This window comes from Lichenostomus cassidix, chromosome 21 (assembly GCF_008360975.1).
Source record: "Lichenostomus cassidix isolate B80296 chromosome 21, HeHo_3.0, whole genome shotgun sequence".
Classification (NCBI taxonomy): Eukaryota; Metazoa; Chordata; class Aves; order Passeriformes; family Meliphagidae; genus Lichenostomus; species Lichenostomus cassidix.
In genome coordinates this window covers 6,728,100-6,750,659 of record NC_139501.1, presented here as the reverse complement: position 1 = coordinate 6,750,659, position 22,560 = coordinate 6,728,100, and the positions used below count along the sequence as shown (strand labels likewise).

General features: G+C 55.4%; 2 protein-coding genes across 8 annotated transcripts in view; both read right to left on the bottom strand.

Annotated features, from left to right (window-relative positions):
* HTR6 (5-hydroxytryptamine receptor 6) overlaps positions 1-22,560 on the bottom strand; it is a 119,197-nt gene that overhangs the window by 7,633 nt on the left and 89,004 nt on the right. Inside the window, exons 1-2 of one of the 6 annotated variants that reach the window (XM_085080074.1) lie at positions 3,782-5,464; positions 493-2,117 (exon numbers count right to left, since the gene is read on the bottom strand). In XM_085080074.1, coding sequence (XP_084936200.1) covers positions 493-1,215 — 723 coding nt within the window. In that variant the 5' untranslated portion in view covers positions 1,216-2,117; positions 3,782-5,464. Of the gene's footprint in view, positions 1-492; positions 5,847-22,560 lie in introns of those variants that run through there. The other 5 variants (XM_085080072.1, XM_085080073.1, XM_085080075.1 and 2 more) reach the window with 5 other exon arrangements.
* Positions 5,585-18,073, bottom strand: NBL1 (NBL1, DAN family BMP antagonist). Of its 2 annotated transcripts, XM_085080089.1 has the most exons (5): positions 17,888-18,073; positions 11,836-11,900; positions 8,295-8,489; positions 7,993-8,104; positions 5,585-6,850 (listed from the first exon to the last, which is right to left on the bottom strand). In XM_085080089.1, exons 1-5 carry the CDS (start codon positions 17,951-17,953, stop codon positions 6,596-6,598), a joined length of 693 nt encoding a protein of 230 aa, XP_084936215.1. In that variant the 5' UTR covers positions 17,954-18,073; the 3' UTR covers positions 5,585-6,595. The 2 variants fall into 2 exon arrangements, with proteins under 2 accessions (XP_084936215.1, XP_084936214.1); XM_085080088.1 differs by lacking the exon at positions 11,836-11,900 and having other exon boundaries at positions 17,888-18,064.

Genomic DNA, 22,560 nt, shown 5'->3' with positions numbered 1-22,560 from the left:
CTCCGGTTCCCCTGGCGAGCACATGAGGAGGGGTTTGGCAGCTCCTCTTATAGACCAGGTAACAAAAATAGAAGCTTCTGTTCAAAATAAGGTGCTCTGGGGAATCTGGCATTTGCTATTAAATTAGTTAAAATCCTTCTCCCCCGTATGTCTCACACCCACCACGGCCAAGATTTACAAGTGGAAAGTCAGATAAGATTAAACCCCTCGGGGATGACGCCAGCCAAGAGGGGGGCGAAACTGCATTTATTTTGCACTGCTGAGCATTTTTGCCTGAATTTTTTTTATTTCTCTACTTCTGCTCACACTGTTTCAGTGCTCACAAGCAGCTTCAGAGCTCTCCATTGCTGGGACAATGGAGGATGTCAGGGAGGTGGATGTTGCCCAAAATCTCCATCCCAGCTCCAACCCCAAGGCTATCCAGGAGGCAGAAACATCCCAGGCACCCAAATTGTGGGGTCTGCCAGAGCAACGCCCCTGTGGGCGCCTTACCTGTGGCGTGGCCTCGTCGGCGGTGGCCACGTTGGAGGCGAGGGAAGCCACCTGCACCGCCTGCTTGCGCGCGGCCAGCAGGATGCGGCAGTAGGTGAAGGAGATGGCGGCGGACGGCAGGAAGAAGGTGAGGCAGGAGGCCACCAGGGCGTAGGGCAGACTGACCAGCAGCCGGCACTGGTCCTCGTCCCCCCGCCCGGTGATGTTCAGGGGCCGCACCTCGAACTCCAGCTCGTGCCACCCCATCTTGATGGGCAGGAAGGAGGCCAGTGCGGCCAAGGTCCAGGTGGCCAGGATGAGCGCCAGGGCCCTGCAGGACGTCATGCGCAGCTTGTACCGGAGAGGGGACGTGATGAGCAGGTAGCGGTCCAGGCTGATGACGCACAGGTTGAGGATGGAGGCGCTGCAGCACATGACATCGAAGGAGGCCCAGAGGGAGCAGAAGTCTCCCTGCAGCACCCAGCGGCCGTAGAGCTGGTTGAGCATGGCCGGGGGCATCACCACCAGCCCCACCATCAAGTCCGACATGAAGAGGGACACCAGGAAATAGTTGGAGGTGTTGCGGAGGGAGCGCTGGGTGACGATGAGGAGGATGAGCAGAAAGTTGCCCGCCGTGGTCAGCAGGATGATGAAGCAGAGGAAGGCAGCCACCCAGCTGCTGCCCACGAGCAGGGAGTGCTCCCCCAGCACGCTGGCATTAGGGGCCCCCAGGTCTCCCTCCATGAGGAGCCTGGGGCAGGGCTGGCTGTGCGGCTGGGGACCTTCTCCAGCGTGGCCTGTGCTATGTGATCATTGCCGGGGCCAGGGGAAGCAGGATCATCCCTCTCCGCTCTATGTCTGTCCTTTCTTCTCCTCCTCTCCCTCTCTTCCCCCACTCTCTCTCTTCACCGGCACTCAGGGCAGAGTGACGTTCCCAGGAGCCGATCAGCAGGACCAAGGTTCCCTCCCCATTACTTACAGCAGTTCCTCGTCCCTGTAAATCCCCCTGCTCTGGGATGTTCTCTGGATGCTGCTTCTGGATGCTGGGGACGAGCTGGATGGCAGGATGCTCGAGATGCTAGGGATGGCAGGATGTTCTGGATATTCTGCTGCTCTGGATGCACTGGACCAGGGAGTAATAAGGCACCAAGATGCTCTGGATGCTCCAGATGCTCTGCACTCAAGATACTTCAGATGCTGGGGATGCTCTACATCCCAGGATATTCCAGACGCCAGGGCTGCTCTGTACCAGGATACCCTGGATGCTGGGGATGCTTTGGACTCCAGTATGCTCCGGATGCTGGGGATGCTTCGGCCCCCCGAGGTTCAGCTCTCACCCCCCAGCTGGGCTGGACTCTCTGCAAAGCTCTGTCCCAGCGGTCCCCGAGCTCCTCCGCGCCCGGCGCTGCCGCTGTAGCAGCCGGAGCCGTCAGGAGCGGCAGAGCAGCCTCAGACGAGCACCGGGATGCTCCCAGCCAAGCCCGCCCGAGAGGAGGAAGAGTCGGAGTGTGGGAAAGGATCTGTCCCGCGGCAGAGGTGCGTCCAGCCCGCAGGAGGTGTGAGAGTGTGCAGATGCCAGCCTGACTTTCACCTGCCGCTCTGGATGCACGGCAAAGGATGGAGAAATGCCGACCGAGGAGGTGGGGCTGGGGGGGAGAGGAGGAGATGAAATGAAGCGCTAATGAAAACAGCGATCTGGGCTTAACTCCACAAAGTGGCAGCCAGAGAGTTCCCGTTTCTGCCTTAAAGAGACAGCCCCGTGCTCTGCCCCCCTGCCACCCCTGCCATCCGTGCCAGCGCTGGAGCCCCCGGCTGGAGGCACCTGACAGCCGGGCCAGCAGATCAGTGGCCAAGCCCGGCCAGCAGCTCTGAGTTTCGGGCTCCATCCTCCACTCTGGGTGATAAAAAGCAAAATTTTGCAAAGTCAAATAAGAAAACAGCAAACAGCTGCACACAACAGCCCTCAGGATACAGCCAGAGGACTCGCTGGCAGATATTCCAGCAATCTGCAGCCAGGGGTGGAGGAGCAGAGACAAGAGAGAGCCTGGCTCCTCTGCTCCAGGGTTATTTGGGCTGGCCTCGGGGCATCCCAGCTCCCTGCCTTAGGGGCAATCCTGGATGGACTCACGGCAAACTGCCCGTTGGCAAGTGGGAGGTAACATGGGAGAGGAAGCAGCGGTCTTGCTCAGACCCATGCTGCCATCACCACACTCAGGGCAAACACCTCGGGGTGCTGGGCAGGGACTGACTGGGGCTTTTTAATTATGCAGCTGCCCAAAGATGGGTTTTTCCCAACAAATAGCTACGATTTCTGTTGGGGGAGACCAGAGCTGAGGGCAGTGGCTCCAGCACAGAGCACAGCCGAGGGTGTGCCCCTGTCACCGATCTGTGCTCACAGGACGAGGCACTGCCAGCTGCTGCCTGTTCCTCCCCAAGCCACCACCAAAGCTTTCCACAACACGCTTTCCCTGGGAAGCTGTGCTGCAGATGTGTGGGTGAGAGCCAGCTATGCATCCCCAGCACTGCCCAGCTGCCCACCCCGGGACAGAAATTAGCCTCTTCACCAAGTCCTGCTTTTCTAATCACCTTTCCAACAAGTTTGTTGTGCTTTTCCCAGTGTCTGAATGGGCATTTCAGGCCTGGAAACCATCTCTGAGCAAGGGATGGGGATGTTCAAGGTGCAGGGACACAGCCCCCCCACACCCAGTTATCCGCAGGATCTCTGTGTCAGGCTGCCACAGAGAAACAGCTGCTGCCACTCATGCCAGGACAGGCTCAGGCCTCCCTCTGCTTCCCCAGGATCCTCTCCTTGGATGCTCCCAGCCAAACCTCCCGGGCCACCTCTGTGTCCCAGCATGCTGGCAGCAGTCCCAGGGCAGCTCACGCACACGCAAGGCTCTGATCGCAGCAGGAGGTTCCCTTGGAAAAGCGTTTGCCCCAGGAAACCCTCACTTCCCCAGCCCATCTGTGCTGGGAGCAGAGAGAAACCCCACCCTGAGCCCACCCTGAGCAGCCTCCCCAGCCAGGCTAAGTGAAGGCAGCAGCACAGATTTATCCCAGCTGGATCCACAGGAACGCTCAGCGAGGAAGTGATGCCACTGTGCAAAGCCAGGCTTCCTTCTCAGCCCTGCTGCATCCCAGCATTAGGAATGTGCCAGTTTGTCTCCAGAGCTTTTGCTTCTGAGGAGATTGGATCAGAATCATGGAACGGCTTGGGTTGGGAGGGACCATAAAGCTCATCCCATTCCCAACCCCTGTCATGGGCAGGGACACCTTCCATTCTCCCAGGTTGCTCCAAGCCCTGTCCAACCTGGTCTTGGACACCTCCAGAGATCTAGGGTCAGCCACAGCTTTTCTGGGCAGCCTCAGCTTCTTTGGGCAACCTCTTCCCAACATCCACAGCAAGTCCTCCATGAGTGGGAGTTTTTGTACACTTGGTTTGGATGTGTTTGCTGGAGAAGTGAATCTGAACTGAACAAAGCAAAACGTGTTTAAAAATCCTGCCTTCAAATGAGGTCCAAATCCTACCACTGTCCCTGCAAAAGCTTCTCCATGCTGGCATCTCTACTGGCCTGTCTCTGCTGTCTCCCTGTGCTGCATTTCTGGACACATCTGCAGGGATCATGGACTCCACCAGCTCTGCTCTCCAGTACCACTACTAGGGAAAGCAAAACCAGGTTGTCAACAGCCACCCAAGTGTCAACATGGCAAAAAAAAAAAAAAAAAAAAAAGGCTGAGACAGGGGAAGGCAAACTGGGAGCTGAGAGACCTTGATGAGGACACCCAGGCAGTCTGGGGCTTATCACAGTGGCTTCCAATGGTGCAATGTACTCTCAGGACCTCCTTCCAGGTTTTAACTGGGATGGTTCCTTGGGTTTGAATTTGGGCAGAGCCTGGCTAACACTGCCTCGATTTGTGTTTTCATCTGCACACCAGCCCTCCACTGCCTGCCTCTGCTGGAGCTCTGCTTGTGTGGAATGGAGGTGGAGACATCCTGCTCAAAACACCCTGAACTGCAGCTCCTGGAGTGTACAGGAACATCCCCCTGCTAAATCCAGGCTGTTCCCACTGTACACCAGTAAAAGGGCCCCCTGATGGTGCTCAGTGACCACTGTGGGTTTCTCCACCTTTTCCTGGCTGTCAGGTAAAGCTCCCTTCATTGGAAAGGCACTTCACAGCCTAAAAACATTCTGGTAACACACAGAGCAGCTCCAGCCCTGCCAGGCCCTCCCTGTACAGCCCATCCCCTCTGCTGTGGCAATTCCTGCCTCAATGCAAACCCTCTCCCACTTCCCAAAGTGGAGACCTGCTCTGCCAACCTGTGCAGAGCATCCAGAGGTGGGAGGCAACAAGAGTTGGCCTCAATGAGGGGGCAGTAAGAGCTGGCCTCAATGAGGGGGCAGTAAGAGCTGGCCTCAATGAGGGGGCAGTAAGAGCTGGCCTCAATGAGGGGGCAGTAAGAGCTGGCTGCTGGCCCAGCACAGCCTCCAGCCCCTCCAGCAGCTGATGGACCTTCCCCAGGGTCAGGCTCAGACCACGAAGCATCACTGATCATGTCTGAGGGCACATCCACGCTGGCCTGGCAGCAGTGGGCGCAGAGGTTTGCAAGGGCACACACTGCCCTGCCCAAGTACTGCCTGATCCAAACACCCTTGGGAAGAGCGCGCTGGCTTCAGCCAAGGTGCTCAGCCCCTCCTCACCCCCGAGGGGTCTCCAGTCCTGTCCCAGTTCGCCTCCCGAAGCACTCCCGGGGGCCGTGAGCATCTGGATGCCAAGGGAACACGCCGGACCAAGACTGTCACCTAGTGGCAACAGCGCTGGAGAAGGTCGCGTGATCCCACAGATCCCACACGCGTCCCACACAAGTGGCATCCACCACGCCCGGCCACAGCTGCCGTGCAGGCTCCCCGGGCCACATGCAGCCCATACGCTCAGTATCTGGGCTCAGTTTTCCTTCCAGCAGCTCTCTCTCCTCCTCCCAGCTGGAATGCAGCAGAAAGCTGTGGGAACCGCGGCTCTGCCCTGCCCTGGATGCTCCGGCACCGCTGCCTGTCCTGGCTGGTGTCGCTGTCAGCACTGCCAAAAACCAGACAGGCATCAGTGCACTGAGCAGTGGAAGTCAGAACTAATTTATTTAAGAAAAAAACCCAAAACTTGTCAAAAGGAAGGGGAGGCATCGATTACAAGCTCTGGAAGCTCTTGTCAGGACAGCGCCAAGGAATCAGCTTTACACAACAGAGAGAGAGGGGCAGCAGAGGCCGTGCCACCCCGAGCCCCAGCCCTGCCCGAGCACTCCCTGCACAGGGACATTCCAGCCCTCGGCCCCCTTCTCCCTCCACCACCATGGAAGTGCAGCAGGGAGAGGGGGACAGGGGCTCCCCCAGACCCCCCCAGCTCTTGGCCTTCCCCTGCAGCCCCAAAACGTGAAGCTCCAATGCTCATGATCCAAGCCCCTCATGCCCAGGGAGCAATGTGGTGGCCCTGGGGACAGCAAGGTAAGGGCTGTCACCACCATGGTTCCCAGTTCCCACCACCTCACGCACAGCTCCAGAGGCACATCCTGGGCCAAAACTGTCCCCAAGAGCCACCTGATACAAAGGGTTGGGTTGGACTAAGATCCAGCGGGTGCCAGGCCATGTCCGCGCTGAGCCCTGGTGGGCAGGCAGGGAGGGAGGAGGAAGAAGGGATGCTGGATCTCTCCCAGCACCCCAGGAGAGATGGGGATCCCTCGAGGGACTGTGGAGAGGCTGCTTCCCTTCTTGCTCCACGCTGGGCATGAGAAAAACCCAGCAGGACTCAGAAGGCTCCCCCCAGGGCCAGAAGCCTGCAGAGAGCCCCAGGAGCTCAGCCCAGCCCCCGCTCTCAGCCAAAGCCCCTCGTTCTGCCCCTCTCAATATATTATTATTATGTGCAAGTAGTTTTGCATCAGGAAACATCTAGCCCTGGTGTCTCAGCCTGCAGCTCCAGCCTCAGCCCTGCCTGCGCCTCGGAACGTCCTCAGAACGGTGCCGGGGGGCGAAGCGAGGGCAGCGATCAGACAGGAAAGATTCCAGCACACCCCTCCCTCCCCAAAGCCCGGCCCGTCCCTCGCACAGCCCTGCCAGGACAGTCCGCACGGGCCGGGTCACTCCTCGCCCTCCTCCTCGTGGTGGTGGTGGCTGGAGGCTGGGGGCTCCTCCAGCTCCTGCTGGTGGTGGGGGTAGTGGTGGGGTGCAGGCCCCTCGTGGGGCATGTTCTCCTCGGCGTTCAGGTACACATTGAACAGAGCTCCCTCGTGGCTCGGCTCCTTCCCACACGCCTGGCAGCTGCAGTGCAGGATCTTCTCCACCAGCTTGTCCACCCTGGGGATCTCCTCGTTGCCTGGGCAGTCCAGTGTCACCTGGGCAGCAGGACAAGGACACAGCGGGTCAGTGCTTAGGCAGCCCTGGTGGGAGGTCTGACGTGCCCCAGGCCCCGCAGATTTGGGGTGTTTTGAGCCAGACATGATGAGTTTCTATCCACAGAAACAAATGCCCAGTCAGTCTGCAAGGTGGGAGTTCTCTGGGAATGACTCGCTCCAGACACTCAGGGAAAATCACAGAATCAGCAAAGCTGGAAGAGACCTTCAAGATCCTCAACTCCAACCATCAACCCAGCATCACCATAGTCACCTCTAAACCATGGAATCACTGAATCATTAAGTTTGGAAAAGAGCTCCAAAACCATGAAGTCCAAGCTGGGACCCACTCCCACCTTGTCCCCAGCCCAGAGCACTGAGTACCACATCCAGGCCGTCCTTGGACACCTCCAGGGATGGGAAATCCAACACCTCCTTGGGGAGCTTCTTCCAATGCCTGACTACCCTTTCAGTGAAAACTTCTTACATCTAATCTGAACTTCCCTTGATGCAACTTGAGGCCATTTCTTCTCCTCCTTTCACTTGAGACACAGCAGAAGAGACCAACCCCCACCTCGCTGCCACCTCCTTTCAGCACCAACTCCTGAAGGACACAGCTCCCAGGCACTGCTGGCACAGGCATATTGGCATGACAGCAAAGGCCACCCACAAGACATGATGCTGAGCAGCTCAGGGAGTTTGGACTAAACCTTCTCACCAAATGTGAGCTGAAAGTGAGGCAGAGAACTGAGCCCATTCCATGGGGTCTGGGCTTCTCTTGGACATGGGTTTATGGCTCTGCCAGGATCAGAGGTGACATGGAACTGTGAGCAAGCCTGGCTGTGGGAGGCACTTCTGGACATCAAACATGGCACAGTCTCCAAAGGGGGAGCAGGCATAGGGATAAGCACAGGGATAAATTACGCAGGAATGGCAGGGGATGGTTCTGCAAACATGGGATAACGATATTCAGCAGAGCTTCCAGCAGCCCCTTCCACCCAAGCATCTTGAGACAGGGTCCAGTCACCTGAGAGACACCCTGGAAGGAAACTACAAGTGGGAAAACCCCAGGGAAGGAGAAGAACTGGCCCTGAAGTGGTGTCAGAGCAGAGCTGAAGCTCCATGGAGCAGAGCAGGATACTCACAATTTCCCACATGGACTGGGCTGGCATGCAGGAGTCGCAGTGAACCAGAGACTCTGTGGACTGGGGGAAGGTGTTGGGGACGCTGTAGCTGAAACACTGTCCCAGACAGGCCCTGCAAAGACAACAGGAGAGGTGAGGGCTCAGGGCAGGTGCTGCTCTTCCCAACTAAGGCAGAGGAAGTTTGACCTTCCACCGAGACAGAGGCAGGACACTGTGCCTGGCTTCTTGGGCAAGTGACAGTCCCCAGAGCCACTCCACTGCCTCCAGCTGCCTCCAGCCCTGGGCTGAGGGTGGATGTGTACCTGTTCTGGATGGATTTGGACTCGCAGCCGCTGTGCCCCACGATCTGGGTGATGTTCTTGGCCTCGCACCAGGCGCTCTTGTCCGGGAAGAGGGCAAGCTTGTTGATGGGCGGTGGAGCGGCCAGGAGCAGTGCTGGGAACAGGGCCCCCACCACAAACCATAACATCATGGCCAGCTCTGCCAAAATCCTACACCTGGACACGGAGAGCAAAGCATTAGCAGCACAGAAATCTGACAAACCAGCCCATCTCTCCAACCCTGCGGAAGTTCTTGGTTGTTACCAGCACAGGTACATTCCCACATCCCCCTGCACAGCCACTGCCGAGGCCAGGACAGTTCCCAGAACACTGCCCAGGGAGTGGGATGTGCTCCTCTGCCTCTTCCCTCTTCAAAACAAGCTCTGGGACAGTCAGATACCTGCATTACCCCTCCCAAGCTCTGTGTCTGGAACAACAGCAGGCTTTTCCTCGTTTCCGACCCAAAGCAAGGCTGAGAGAAGTTTGCAAACCAAAATTTCTCCGAGCCAGGCTGGAGAAGTCCCACACCACAGAAATGTTATTATTTGAGGAAGGAGCAAGCTTCCCCACTTCCTTTCCTCCCACCTTGAAAGCCAAAGCTGACCTTGCTGTGGCCTCCCTGGGCAAAGGGAAGCAGAGCCCCTCTCGTCCAGGGAGCGCGCAGCAGATGTCGCTGCAAGGCAGCAGCATGCAGGGACACGTGGAAACCTCAGTGCAGAGGCTGGAAACCCGCAGAAAGGAACAATACAGCATTTATTTCTACAGAGCCACTCAAATCCTGCAAAGGGTTATTCCAAGGACGGCAACTGGGGCTGCAGGCGAGGTGGGGCTTGGCATCATGAGCACAAACCTTGTTCCAAAGGTGGTCAGCTCGGAGGTCACTCTACTCCCCACCCCCAGAGAAACCCACATGAGGTTTCCTCACTCTGCTCTCCAGCCAAGGTGCCTGAATTAACACTCCCAATCGCTGGGGAAAGGCAGATGGAAAAGCATCACAGAAACAGGGAAATTTTTTCCTGTGTGGGGTTTGGATGGAGTCATGGTGAAAGGCAGACATTTATACTTCCTAAAATATTTGTTAGAACCATGTTATTTGTTATTTCCTTCTATTTATTTATCCAGACGACGATCCAAAGCCCACACTGGAAAGACTCTTGTTGATTCCCATGGCTCCTGGGCCCAGCCCTCTAACACTTGCTGGGAAGGAGAGGAAAAATGCCCTATTCCTCCAGAGTCCTCATCCAAACCCTCTGGGCTGCAGGACCACCAGACTCATCTAAATGATTGAGACGCCCTCCTAAGCACTCAGGGATTTGAAGGTCATTATGAGATTTTGCCCTGTTATCCCTGCACTGAGCCCAACCTCCTAGATCTGAATCAAGACACAGACAAGAAAGATCCTTCCCTGTCTTCCATCCCATGGCACCTGCAAAAGGCATCCTCATTCACGGGATCTCTGGAGCAATCTTGTGGGGTCTCTGCTAAATTTCCTCATTTGCTAGTGATACAAAAACCACAGAATTGTAATGCAGCAACACCTGCATAGCCCTGGCTTTGTAATCCTCCCAGCACTTGAGGGATGTGAATCCCAGGGGTCCCTGGTGGGAATACCTGCACAAAGGGGGCTTTGCAGGTGTTGGCTGCAGATAAGCAGAGGGTTTTAACCCCTGAGCTTGCACTGCCACTAGTGAGAGTTTTGGGGTTAAATACATCTGTCCTGAAGAGGACTCCTCTGCCTGAGTTTTTTTTTTCCATTTTAGTGGGGGAACCCTGCAATTTCTGAAGGAAGAACACGGCTAAGTTGCAGACACAGACAAGGTTTGCTCGGCTTTCCGAAACAAGCATCGCTCATTCCTGAAATGCCAGCAGCTCCATGCTGAGGAATCCTGCTCCCAAAGGCAAGTCCGAGATCAGAGCTGGGATGTGACCCAAACAGCAATCACAACCCCCCGGGGAACAGCCCAAATTCCTCTGGAGTCAGCACACAAGTTCACTTCCACATGCCTGATTAGAGAGCAATTTCCTCCTTTCCTAAGAAAGGTGGGTTTTTTTCCAGATTTCTGTGCATCTCTACCCAGCTGCAAAGAGGCCAACATTGCTGTCTGTGCTGCCAGTCCTGCTCCCGGGATCTTTGTTCCTGGAGGGAGGTGTTGGATGGAGGTGTTTCTGCAGTGCTGCTCAGAGCAGACCCCTTGCCAGAGGCATCAGGGCTCCTCTCCGAGCATCTGGGCTCCTGTGAGGAAGATGAGTGAGGCTGTGCTCTGCTGAAGCACAGGCCTGGCCTGCATTCAGGAAAGCACTTAAACATGTGCTGAAGTCCTCTCCTCTGCTGAGCAGGGCTGTGTTTGGAAGCAGGGCCCCCATGGCTGTGGGCCCTGTTTGCAGGGGTGGTGGGAGGGTGGGAATTGGGTACCCCCAGCAGGGGCACCCCTTTGGAGCTGGAGCAGTTCCAGCTCTCCCCCAGTGCTCAGGACAGCCTGGTGCTCAGCACAGCACAGCCTCTGATCTGCAGCCTTGAACACATCCACACCACATGGTGTTTTCCTTCTCCCAAGAATGTCCTGGAACCCGCAGGGCTACTTTTCTAGTAAGGAACAAGGTTTATGCCAGTGCCTAGGAAAACATCTGATGCAGCTGAGTTTGGGAGGGAGCCGGGGCTGGGAGCAGCTTGTCCATAGCTTAACCCAGTCATGCGAACAGAGCTGCCACCACCACCATTCATCTGACAGCAGCCGCAGCGAGGGAGACAAAAGCACCGTGCTCCTGCTGCCCCCCGGCTGCGAAGGGAAGGGGAAAAGGAAGACAAGGCACCCGAGCAGGTTTGCGAACTCCCGATTAAATAAAGGCATTGAGCACATTCCTCCGTGACAAGCTAAATTACACATTGCAGCCCGAAAGGAACAAGTGTGTTCCCCGGCTGACCCGGCGGGAGCAGCCACTTCCCGGCACACAGGGGCTTCTTTCTCTTCCCCGCACCGAGACACATTTTTTTCCTCGCTAGTCAAAGCACTTCAAGCAGAAAGTTCAGCTCAGTTCCGGCAGAGCCACCGGCCCGTGAGGGTCTCCCCCCGCTGCCTCTGCAGGGAGCCGCATGGCAGCTTCCTCGCCATCCCTGTGGCAGCATTTGGGAAATAAATGACTCAGCCCCTGGAGCTGGCACATCCCAGCTCCCGAAACAAACAACTCCTCAGCGCAGGCACAGCTGCAGCCTCGCAGCGAGCGGCTCCGGAGCCCTTTTCCAGCGTGTCCCCCCGAGCCCGAGGAGCTGAGCGGCTGCTGGCTCTCAGGGTGTCACCCCAGCACCCCCGGGAGAGCCAGGAGTTCTGCCGACAGCTCAGCTTCCCGCTTTGGAGATCTTCTGGTACCACCTCAGATGTTTTGTGTCACCTAGAAGAACTCCTTCCTCCCATCCCATCAACTCCAGCATTCTCAGGAGTCCCTGCAGCAGGATAACAGCACTGCCTGGAAGCAGCTGGGAAAATCAGCATCGTTACATCGGCCGGAGGACAATCACTGGAATTACCTCGGAGGCCACGTTCCCACCATCCAGCCCACAGCTGTTCCCAGACATTTGGAAACCAAACACTTCTGGAGGAAAATAAAACAGATCTAATCAGTTTTACCCTCTTTTTCCAGTGGGAAGTTTACACCATAACACAAGGCAAGCTTGCAGGTGGACATGGGGAATGTTTCACGAGTTGTTTAATGTGTTTATAGGTATTTTTCTTATCCAGGATCTTGCAATTCTGCCAAACAGAGAACCACAAACACAGGTAGATTGTGCTGACGGCCACACACGAGGTTCTGAGACACAAGAACCCCCAAAGCTTTACAAACATCACTCGGCCAAGGCTCCCAGCCTGTGAACACAGCACGGAAACAGAGCCAAATCCATGCTGCAGCTCAGCAAAATGGGGCTCCTAGTGCCTGACTCAGGGATGCAGCTCCTTTTGTGACACACGAGATCTCAGCTGAGATGGACACGGTGAAGGTGTCAGCTCCTGGTCCGGGTCAGAGCTGGGATGCCCAGCTCGCTGTCCTGCCTCCCTGGACACAGAGCTGTCCTTCCTGACAGAACCAGCTCCCCATCCCAAGCTGCCCAGAGTGACCCCAGGCTGGTGTCAGACAGAGCCATCGCGGTTTGTGTGCCACTGGTTGGTTCTGTTCTGCTGAGAAGAGCTGCCACTCGGGGCAGAGAAGGCCCCAGGGATGCTCTGTGCCTCAGTTTCCCTGGCTGCAAGAGCAGGGGTGGGGGAGCACCGAGTGAGCTGATGGGTGCAGGGAGGCTGGGAAAGCACAGGGAGGTGTTTGGAGCACCAGAGTCCCTCGGAGGGAAGCAGCTGCCGGGGCAGGAGGAGGGCTGGATGCCAGCAGCCCTTGCCCCACATTCCCGATGGGAAGGTGCTGGGGGAAGGCACAGGGAGGGTGGGAGCTGGGCTGGGGCATCGTGTGGGGGAGTCACACCAGGACACAGCGCTGCAGGGGACGGGAGGGGAGGGAGCTCTCCAGGGACTCGCGTGGGATCACTGCTGACTGTGCAGGTGGCCAGGAGAGATCTCTCTGCAGGGAATGCTGGAAGGAAAATTATTATTTAGGCACCTAAAAGGAAGCAAAGCCAGTGTAAAGTGTCTGCTTGTTGTCAACTGGAAAGAAACATCCCAGGAAGATCCAGGGCACAGCTCTCCTCAGATACAGGATTAGGTCTGTAACTTCGGAATACCACTGGGGACTGGCTCTTAGGAAACTCAATATTTGCTTACACAGAACAAAACAACTTATAAACCAGCACTATTAGCAGGAAAAGCTTAAATCTACTGCAAAAAAACTGAGAAGTCTCTGTGTATTGAAAAAAATCTATCAAAACAACAGATGTTATTCAATACCTAGTCTTATTTAATACTTCCCCCTTTTTGAAATTTGCATTTAGCTAAAACTTTACATTTTTGGGGACTCTTGCTGTAGTGACTGTAAGAGCCCAAAATGGTCTGATTGCAGTCACAATATGGGCAGGGGAGAGGGAAGAGAACTCTGCACTGAGAATGTCTGGAGGTAATTCTTCAGGACAGCAAGACACAAGAGTGCTTAACTGAGCGCAGGAATCTCTCCAGAGCTCAGAGCTCCACTCTTGCTTTGCTGAGCTGAAAAATCTGGGAAGAAATTACCAAAAAATAAACAGGGAACTACCACAGGAAGACATTTGATATTTAACAACCACAAGAATCTATCCTAAGAACTTTTTGATAGTGGAGCAAAAGCTGTGTCGTTTCTCACTGCGGACCTGGCTGTGTCTGCTCCTTTCAGAAGCAGATGTTAGAGCTTCCCTTTCTGTAACATATTAATTTCCACTCAAGCATGGTTGGGTGAGTCACAGAAATAAAGCAGAAATAGAGAAAAGCAGCGCAGCATTTTTAAGCCCTCTGCCCTCCCCACAATGGCCAGAATCTCAGGAGATGTTGGTACATTGGGAGTTTTAATCTGGCTTCTTGACTATGCACTGAACACTTGGAAAACTCATTTTTTGCAACTGGAAAAAAAAATTCCAAGCTGCTTTACCTACAAAAGTCTTTGGAAAGCTACCTCTGGACTTAGATAGGCTTCGAATGGGGTCCTGAAGGAGCTCTGCTGGAAAAGGGACACACTAATGGCCTGTGGAAGAGGCAAGAGTCATATAAACAGTCATATAAACTGGTCATTTATTTCAATTACTCAATTTCTTCAGCATTAAGAACAATCACAGCCAGGAAAATGCATCAACCTAAAGCTCAGGAACATATCGTGGCCCAACACCTCTTCTTCAAGCACTTGGGGCTCTGTAGCCCCTAAGAGCAGTGGGATGACAGGGATGGGAGCAAGGATCAGCTGCGTGGGGACCTGGAAAACCAGCCTGGGACCAGATCAGCTGTGTGAGGACCTGGAAAACCAGCCTGGGAGCATCCTCCAGCAGCCGGCAGGAATGGGGAGCAGTGGGACTGGGGAGCCTTGGCACACTGCGGACAGGGAGCAGGTCCAGGCTCTGCCTGAGCCCCTGCCCAGGGCAGGACCAGCCTGTAGCACGCTGTGGCTGCAGCATTCCCGGCGCTGGGTCGGAGCTGGGTGCAGCCCAGCTCACCTGAGAGCCAGGCGCTCCCGAGCACAGCTGGAGCAGCGTTCCAGCCGCAGGCCTCCCTCGCATGCCCGGACCTGAGCAGGCTGGCTGCCTCCTGCTCTTCCCTGGAGCTGGTGTTTCCCACACAGCCGTCCCACACCGCGGAGCTGTGAGAGCCAGCCTGGGGCCGAGGGCATCGGGATGGGCAGGAGGGCGGTGGGTGTCCAACAGTGCCTTGGAAAATCCCGTGGATAACAGGGATTTTGCTGCTCTCTCCAACGCTGTCCCTGCCCCCTGTGAGCAGCAGTTTCCCACCCAGCACGGAAAGGGAACATCTCCTCTTTCAGCACAGCACCAGGATCGGGAGCCTGACCATCATCCCTCGCCCACGGCGCCTCCCCAGAGCACCTGGAGCTCAGTCACTGCGATTCCCTGTGCGGCTGAAGCCACAGCCTCTCCCCTCCTTGCACAGAGCCAGCGGTAAAACCCCCGGAGCCTGAGGGAAAGGTCCCGGAGCCCTTGCTTTTCCCCGTGTTGGATCTGCAGGCAGGCACCGGCCGTGTCCCCGGGGAGCACTGCTCCCAGCAGGCCCAGGTCTGCTTTCACTTAGTGAGGTAAACTGGGACTGGCTCCTCCAAATGACTCCACTGGTGCAAATGAGATCAGAATCTGGCACCGCTCGTCTTACTCAAAACAAGCCTAACTGGAACCAGATAAAACCAGTTCCAGTGCAGAGTGGCCACCAGGATGGTGATTTTTTAATTCCTGCAGGCAGCGAGGGAAGCTGTCTCGGATGCCAACCATGCTGGCTTTTGCCTGGCTCAGTCATTCATTACCAAACTTGCATAAAAACCCAACGCAGCGGGGTTGCGCCTGCAGGATCAGGTTCCCAGCTGCTGGAGCAAGAAGAGGGAAAAGGGAAGGAGAAAGGGCTTGTGGATGGAGCTGTGGATCTTTCAGGATCCTCCCTGCCACCTCCCTCTCCCTTTATACCCATTTAGGCCATATCTTGGTCACAGCAGCAGAAATTCAGTGACCTGAGTGTGGTTTTGCCCTCTTTTAGTCTCTGCTTTACACCACACCAAGCTCCTGGGTTTTGACAGCATAAACCCAATGTCTGTGTTATTTAACCGTCGCACTGACCAAAACAGAAAAACACATGGAAGTGCAGGGCCAGAGGGGCTTGGCAGTAATGTAACAGCTCAGCCCAGCTGGTATTTTCAGTCACTACTAGGGCTGACCTCACACTTGACGCTTAGACAGTCTCTCCTAAAACTGCAGGATTGGGCCCAGTAACCACAAAGAAATCACGTTGTGACCCAAACAGCACTCCCTTGCCCGCCCTGGACAGGTCTCCTGAGCTCTGCGTCAGAGGAGAAGGAGGCTTAAACCACATCTGAGAGTGAACTGAGCAAGGGCTCATCCTGACGCCATTTCCAAAGCTCAGCTCCACGGGGCTGCAATCTCAGCTGGAATGGGGGCAGCAGCCCAGCCCAGCTCCACAACTGCTGGGATGGGTGCTGGGCTGCTCTGTTCCCACCCTCGGTGCTAATTTATGTCCAGGAAAGCCCCACGTCCCTCCCTCCCTGAATAGATCTGCACAAGAAACAAAGGTCTGGGGAGCAGCAAGCACAGCCCTGCCAGGGCTAACAGAGGACAGACCACCCCTCACTCCCACTCCGCAACTCCCCCAGAAGGACAATTTTATCAGCTGTTCAGGTTTTTAAGAGTCTGATTTGAGCGGGTGTGAAGTTTCTTTGCCCTCAGCCGTGCTGGACCCCCGTCACTCTGCTCCTTGCTTTGTCACCGGGGATCTGCGAGCCTGGGCGACTACCGAGGGTGTTTTTTTCCAGCAGACTTCAAAACAAAAAGAGCAGGAGCAAGGCCTGAGGACGGAGCAAGAACCCGGCTCTGCCTGCCTCGTGGTCTGATATGGGATCTGGCAGAGGTACTGCCAAAGCTTTAATGGGAACAGCACGGAGTTTGGGCAGGGATAACTGCCCAGAGTTTCCCCTGCTCCTCGGGCAGGTTTCCCATGGCTGTACCAGCTCAATCCGCCCTCGGCAATCCCAACGAGCGCCGCCAGCAAAGTTACTCGAACGCGGGCAGGTCTTCAAGGCTCCTTGAAAAGCATTTTGGCTCAGAGCCCAATCCTGCACCTCCAGAGCACCCAAAATTCCCTCCAGCTCGGCTGTTTTCCTCACTCCGGAAAGACGACCGGGCACTCGGGAAGACGTCGCTCGTTTGCCCTTTTTGTGAGACCACAAACTCCCCAAGCTGGAATTCAGCGCAGAGAGGTCACGCCAAGAGCCCGGATTCTTCTCAGGGCTGTTTGCAAACACTTGGGATTTTTATAGTGAAGGCAAATTCCATTTCCCATCCTGCGGTTTGCAAATTTGAGGCAAGCAGTCTTTTTACGAGATGGGAGACTGCCTTCAAAAGGCAGAAGTGCCCAGCGTATGCAGCTGAACTTTGGCTGGTTGGACATTGCAAAGAGGACACTGAGTTCTTCATACAAGGGAAAATCTGGGTCTCTCCATACCGCTAGGATCTTTCCCACTTGTTTCAGCAGGGTGCAGATTTTTCCCAAAAAAGCCCACACGGAAAAGCTACGGTGTCCTAAATTTACAAACACTTAACAGAGGCTGCATTTTCAATTTGATGAGGTTAATCCTAAATGTAAAAGTTAGATTGTGGAGCAGAGCAGAACTTGCTGGTGCCCTCGTAAGAGAAATGTTAGTAGGCAATAAGGGGTTGTCCAGATCAACTTTAATGCAGCCTGAAAGTGAGCTAAAGAATGTTCTGTTCCCAAAACATCTCCCAGAGAAAAACAGAAATCCCCACTGAGCTTAAAATGCAGGGATTATTCTATAGAACAAATAAAAATTGCTGCAAATACTGAGACAAACTGAAATACTACGCTGGAGTTCAAAAAACAGGTAGGGATATATTGGATATAAGCTTTACAGTAAGTGCCTAAAGTATTTCCAGGATACAAAGACGTAAATTAATCCCCGGGATGAACTTTTCAAGGAACAAAAGTTTACTGCCTTGCCATCGGGAAAACTCTTTTCTTTTTTAATCGTTGAACTACCCCACGTCCGCTGGTGGTGTGGTTAATCGATACTGAGCGTTGCCGTCCTTCCCTCGGCACTTTTGTTTCAAACCCCGACAGGGATGGGAAGGAGGGAAGGACTCTGTACCACAGATGTGCGACCGACACAGCGCGGCTCCCCAGCTCCCAGGCTTTTATTCCATTCGAGCTGAAGCGGCGGTGGAAATAGTTTAACGATTGCAGAGCAGATCCCCCCAAGTCCGCCTCATCTGCAACCGATTTCTGCCCGTGGCAACATCCTCATCCTCCCGGCCATCCATCACCCGCGGGGGGGAGAGGAGAAGCGAGAGCAAAAGAGGCGGAAAATCTGGTGCGGGGAAAAAGCGGCAGGTTCGGGGCGGGGGTGGGGGGCACACAAAGCCAAGGGCTACTCACCAGCCAGGCGACGGCGGGCACATCCCATGGGGTCCGGGGCCCGGCGGTGCCCGGCGGCTGCCGCATCCCCGGCGCGGCGGGGCGGCAGGAGGGAGGCGCGGGGCGGGCGGGAGCTGCCGCCTCCCTCCCCCCGGTGCCGGGCTCCGGGCGGTGCCGCCGGCCCCGCCGCTCGCGATTGCACAATCGGGCTGCGAAGGGAGAGGAGGGGAAAGGAGGGAGGGACGGCCGGCGGGAGGAGGGAGCGAGGGAGCGGCGGCGGCAGCGCCCGCCCGCCCCGCCGGGCTCCGGGCGCACCGAGAGCCCCGAGCAGCTCCCGCGGCCGCCCGGCGCAGAGACGAGAGCCGGAGCCGCAACGCTCCCGGGCACGGAGCTCAGCCACCGAGCTGGGCCGTGAAAGCCCCGGCAAGTGTTAGAGCTAACGGGGAGAGGCCGCTGGAAACGCCCGGCCGCAAAACGAGGGGCTTCGGCCAGGAGAGCCCAAGGGAACGTCGCAGCACTTGCTCCTGCAGTGGCATAAACAGTCTGGATTGGGCTCGCTGAACGCCAGCAATACTTACTTAAATATAATTCGTGATAGAGAGTGCTTGGGGCAGAGTCCTGACTGCAGCGAAGACTTTGGGAAAGTTCTCCAGCACTAGAGATGGTGGCTTTCTCTTTTGCTTTTCCTTTCTTTTCCCTCCCTCTTTCTCCTCTTTTTCTCTTATTTCTCTTTCTTTTTTCTTTCTGATTCCCATTAACAAACTAACAGCCAAACCCCATGCCAGTGAAGCCCCATTCATGGATATCTTTCAGGTAGAATAATTGCTGGAGACTGAAGGGCTCTGTTTCTGTTAAGGCACAATTAATCTAAAGAGGCCCCCACATTAAACACTACTCAAATCAAAAGATACCTGCCAGGCTTGGCTGGGTTTTGCTGGCTCCTGTTGGTGTGACGATTTGCATAGAGATCAGAGAAGCAGGAAGGGGAGATGGCAAAAAGCAACAGCTGTGCTGAGAGAAGTGTCGGTAGTGCCCTGGCAGCAGCTGTGGGGAGAGGCTTTGGGGCTGGGTGTTTGCTGGAGGAGGCTGCAGGCTGCCGGTGAAGGCATGGTTTCCTGCTGCTCCATTCCTTCCAGCTCCAGGATAATAGGATTTGTAAACAGGGTGGCAAAAAGCTGCTTCCAGCATCACTTTCTCACCCTGCTCGATGCAACCTACCCAGCCCTGAACTGTACTGTACTGCTCATCCCCAAAAGGGCCAGCAACAGAGGAACAGCTTCTAGCCCCAGCAGGAGCCTAAAATCTGGTTTCCAATCACTTTCACCCACTGTTGAACCTGAGCCTTTGTTCAATGCTCTACCTACTCCCCATGGCCAAGAGGACCAGCAGTAAACTCCTGCCCAGAAGGCTACTTTATACTGAATATGAGTGAAATAAGGGACATTTGAGACTTTGAATCGAGTTCTCACGAGGCAAAATAAGATGTAGATGCAACCAGCTACAAAGCAAGAGACCACGGGCGTTAAGGTGTAATTCAGCCAAGTGTATCAGGTCCATGGTTCAGTGTTTGGATGGGTTTTGTGGGATCCTCGGCACTGGGGTGTGATTGCTCTGCAAGGAGCTGTGAGCCAGCATGCAGTTCATTCACTGCTTCCTACTATTCATCCCTGTTCCAGTTCTGTAAACAGCATGAAAGGGAAAGAGCACTCTGTGAATCTGGGGGTGGGGAGGCAGGAGGAGCAGGGTTCAGGTTTTCTGGTGTCAGGAGGAACAGGCAGAGGTGCTGTAGGACAGAGCGGCTTGGCTGGGGGATGAAAGAAGCTGCTGAAAGGCTGTCAAAACCCTGAGCCAAGACTTTTCCCCTTCTCCCTGGCAATGTGATATCACAGCCAGAACAAGGAGTGATGACCTGATGCCTGCAGATGTCATTTGGACAGACTCAGGCGCAGAGCAGAGGCAGCCGCTCGGCAGGGAGGCAATGCCGGCCGGAAAGGAGCCAACCTCGCCGGCCAGCCCCTCTTCCCTAGCCAGGGGCTCTGGCTTCAGCAGCAGCTTCATGCTCTTGCCCCACACAGCATCCCATTGTTTACCAGCTCGCACTCCCCACAGGCTCGGGGGAGTCTGCTGCTTGCCCCTAAAACAGCTATGCCAAAGCACAGAGATGTTTTCACACTGCGTGGTGTGATATGGAGCGCAACACAATTCCTCACTCTCACCTCGACAACTGCCCGTTCCATCCTGGTTTCCACCACGTACACACAGCCTTGCCCAAAACATCCACACCCCCCCCCATGTCTTCCTCCTCAGCCCTTTCCGTGTTGCTGGATCACAAAGGCTTCGTGCACTGGGACACAGCAGAAACCCAGAAACGCTTGCCTGCTGTTGCTGTTTTGGGCTGCTGACAAACACCCACAGTGCCAGGGGCTCCCCGCTTGTCGGGACAGGACCTGGCACTGTGGGTGTGAGAATTAAAAAGGTGGATTTGTAAGTTAAAAATAAAACTATTTCTTTTATTTGTGTCAGTGCTGAGTCCAAGGCTCCCTGCCAGCCCACAGTGGTATGCTACAAAACACATGGGGGGAAAGGTGGGTGGGAAATGAGTGGGGAGAGAGAGAGAGAGAGAGTGTGTGTGTGTGTGTGTGTGTGTGTCCATGAAGGGCTGCAGGGAGCAGTGTGGGGAGAATGGCCCTGCACATACCCCACAGCTGGACCTGAATTCCATCTCTTCCCCCACTGGTGTTTGGTTCACTGTCGCTGGGATAAACCACATAGGCTCTCAGGGGATAAACCTCCTTGCATCACGCACAGGGGAGTTGGGAGCCTGATGTCTGGGTCTGCCGTGGACCACCCTGCCCATCTCACACCAGCTACCTCCACCTCTGCATCTTATCTGCAAATGGGTGCAAAGTTGCACTGCTGGTCCCTGAAATAAAGACAGCTTTTATCAGCTCCCTTCTGAGGGAGGATGGATCAAGGTTCATCAAGGCCATGTTGGATGGGGCTTGAAGCAACCTGATTTAGTGTGAGTGGCATCCCTTCCCATGGCAGGGGCTGGAACAAGGTGATCTTTAAGGTCCCTTCCAACCCAAATTCTGTGACTCTGTTCTGTGATTCTCTCACCAGACCATCACCTACTGGGGTTAAACTCCAACTTTTTGGCTCCTAAATAAGCCCAAAGACATTTCCAAGATCCCAGGACCCCAAACTGTTGTGTCTAAGGGCATACACACTGTGGGTGAAGGAAGCAGTACTTGCGCCAGGAGAGAGAGGCAAAGATTTACCTGCTGAAAAAGCTGGGGGATGATTTCCCATCTCCACCTCAGGTAGGTGCAGGGAGGGGACAGTGGTGGCAGGAAGGATGTGAGGAAGAACCACATCCTCCCTCTGCTGCTAACACAAACTGTCACATCTGTGCAGCTCCAGCAGCCCCGGGCAAGGGTGAATCCATCCTTACAAACACCATTTTTACTTCTTCAGATTCCCCCAAAGCAGGTGGGTACAACAGCCCCTCACTGCTCCTCCAGACCACCGGCTCGATCCACCCAGAGCACACGACACACGGGGAGGTGAGGAGAGGCTGGAGGGGATGGCTCAGCCACGGGAGGAATTTGGAGCAGCAGCCTCCATCAGGCAGCAGGTTTAGGATACCTATGAGGATCTGAGCTCTGTGCTGAATCCCTCCGTGCAGGCAAAGCAGAAAGGCACGAGTCCTGGTGGGAATCTGGCTGGCTGGCTTGGACTGCAAAGGCAAGATCTGGGGACAGACCTGGCTGTCGGGGACTGTGCTCGGTGGTGAAGGACAAGGATTTATCAGAGAGCCCATTAGCAAACATCTGGGCTCAGCAAATGACCTGGAATGCGGCTCGGCAGCGGGGTGCTCCTCTCCTGCCCGGCCGGGAATGCGAGCTCCCGCAGGGCACGACTCGAGCCAGCTGTTTCCTCTAATCCCATCAGCCTTCCCTTCCACGGGGGCTGCGGGAGAAAGTCCTGTTCCCTCCCCTTGGTCCCTGGGATTAGTGGTTTCTCTGTAGTGCCGTGCCAATGTATTTTGGGGCCCTGGGGCAGCAGTAGGAACGTTCCCCTCCCATCCCTGAGCAAGTCCAAGTGTGTTTAATCGCTCTGTTTTCCACCTTGCCCGATCGCTCCTCACTCCCAGGCACTCCAGGCCCCTCCATCCCAGCCTCCCTCGCTTCTCCAGCAGCTCAGGTCATGCAAAACCCTCCTCCCCTTCAGTTCATGGCTGCAAGGGCAGTTCCGAGCAGGGAGGGCTGGGAAGAAGCTGTTGGGCTTCATTTGCAGGTGCCCTCGTCCCTACGAGTTCAAACAGCTTTTTTTGCTTTCTATTTCAAAAATAACCAGTTTCCTCCAACTCCATTGCAACCAGTTAAATCCTCTCTGATAACCATCTGATTTTCTGCTGCACAACTTCCCCTTGCTGCAATCACTCAGAACCTCTTATTATATTAATTATTTTTCTTGCAGCACTGCCTGAAGGCCGCAGCCAAGCTCAGGCCTCACCACAATAGGTGCTTGTGTGTGTTCAGAGACAGTTCTGGCACTGAAGCTACTCTGAACTGTCAACCAGCAGGACAAACTTAGAACATCCACATGTGTGCAGGGAACATTTTGCACATTACTGAAAGGAAACCAGCACCCGCCTGCAATGGGGTGACTCACAGAGCAGTATTGCACTG

Bases quoted from the DNA above. Each gene is read 5' to 3' on its own strand.
- NBL1 (XM_085080089.1), bottom strand. From the start codon at position 17,953: ATGCGGCAGCCGCCGGGCACCGCCGGGCCCCGGACCCCATGGGATGTG. The intron at 8,490-11,835 runs GTAATTCCAGTG...CTCCGTGTCCAG, and splicing joins GTGGGAACGTGGCCTCCGAG to GTGTAGGATTTTGGCAGAGC. The intron at 6,851-7,992 runs GTGAGTATCCTG...CCTGCTGCCCAG, and splicing joins CCCAGTCCATGTGGGAAATT to GTGACACTGGACTGCCCAGG.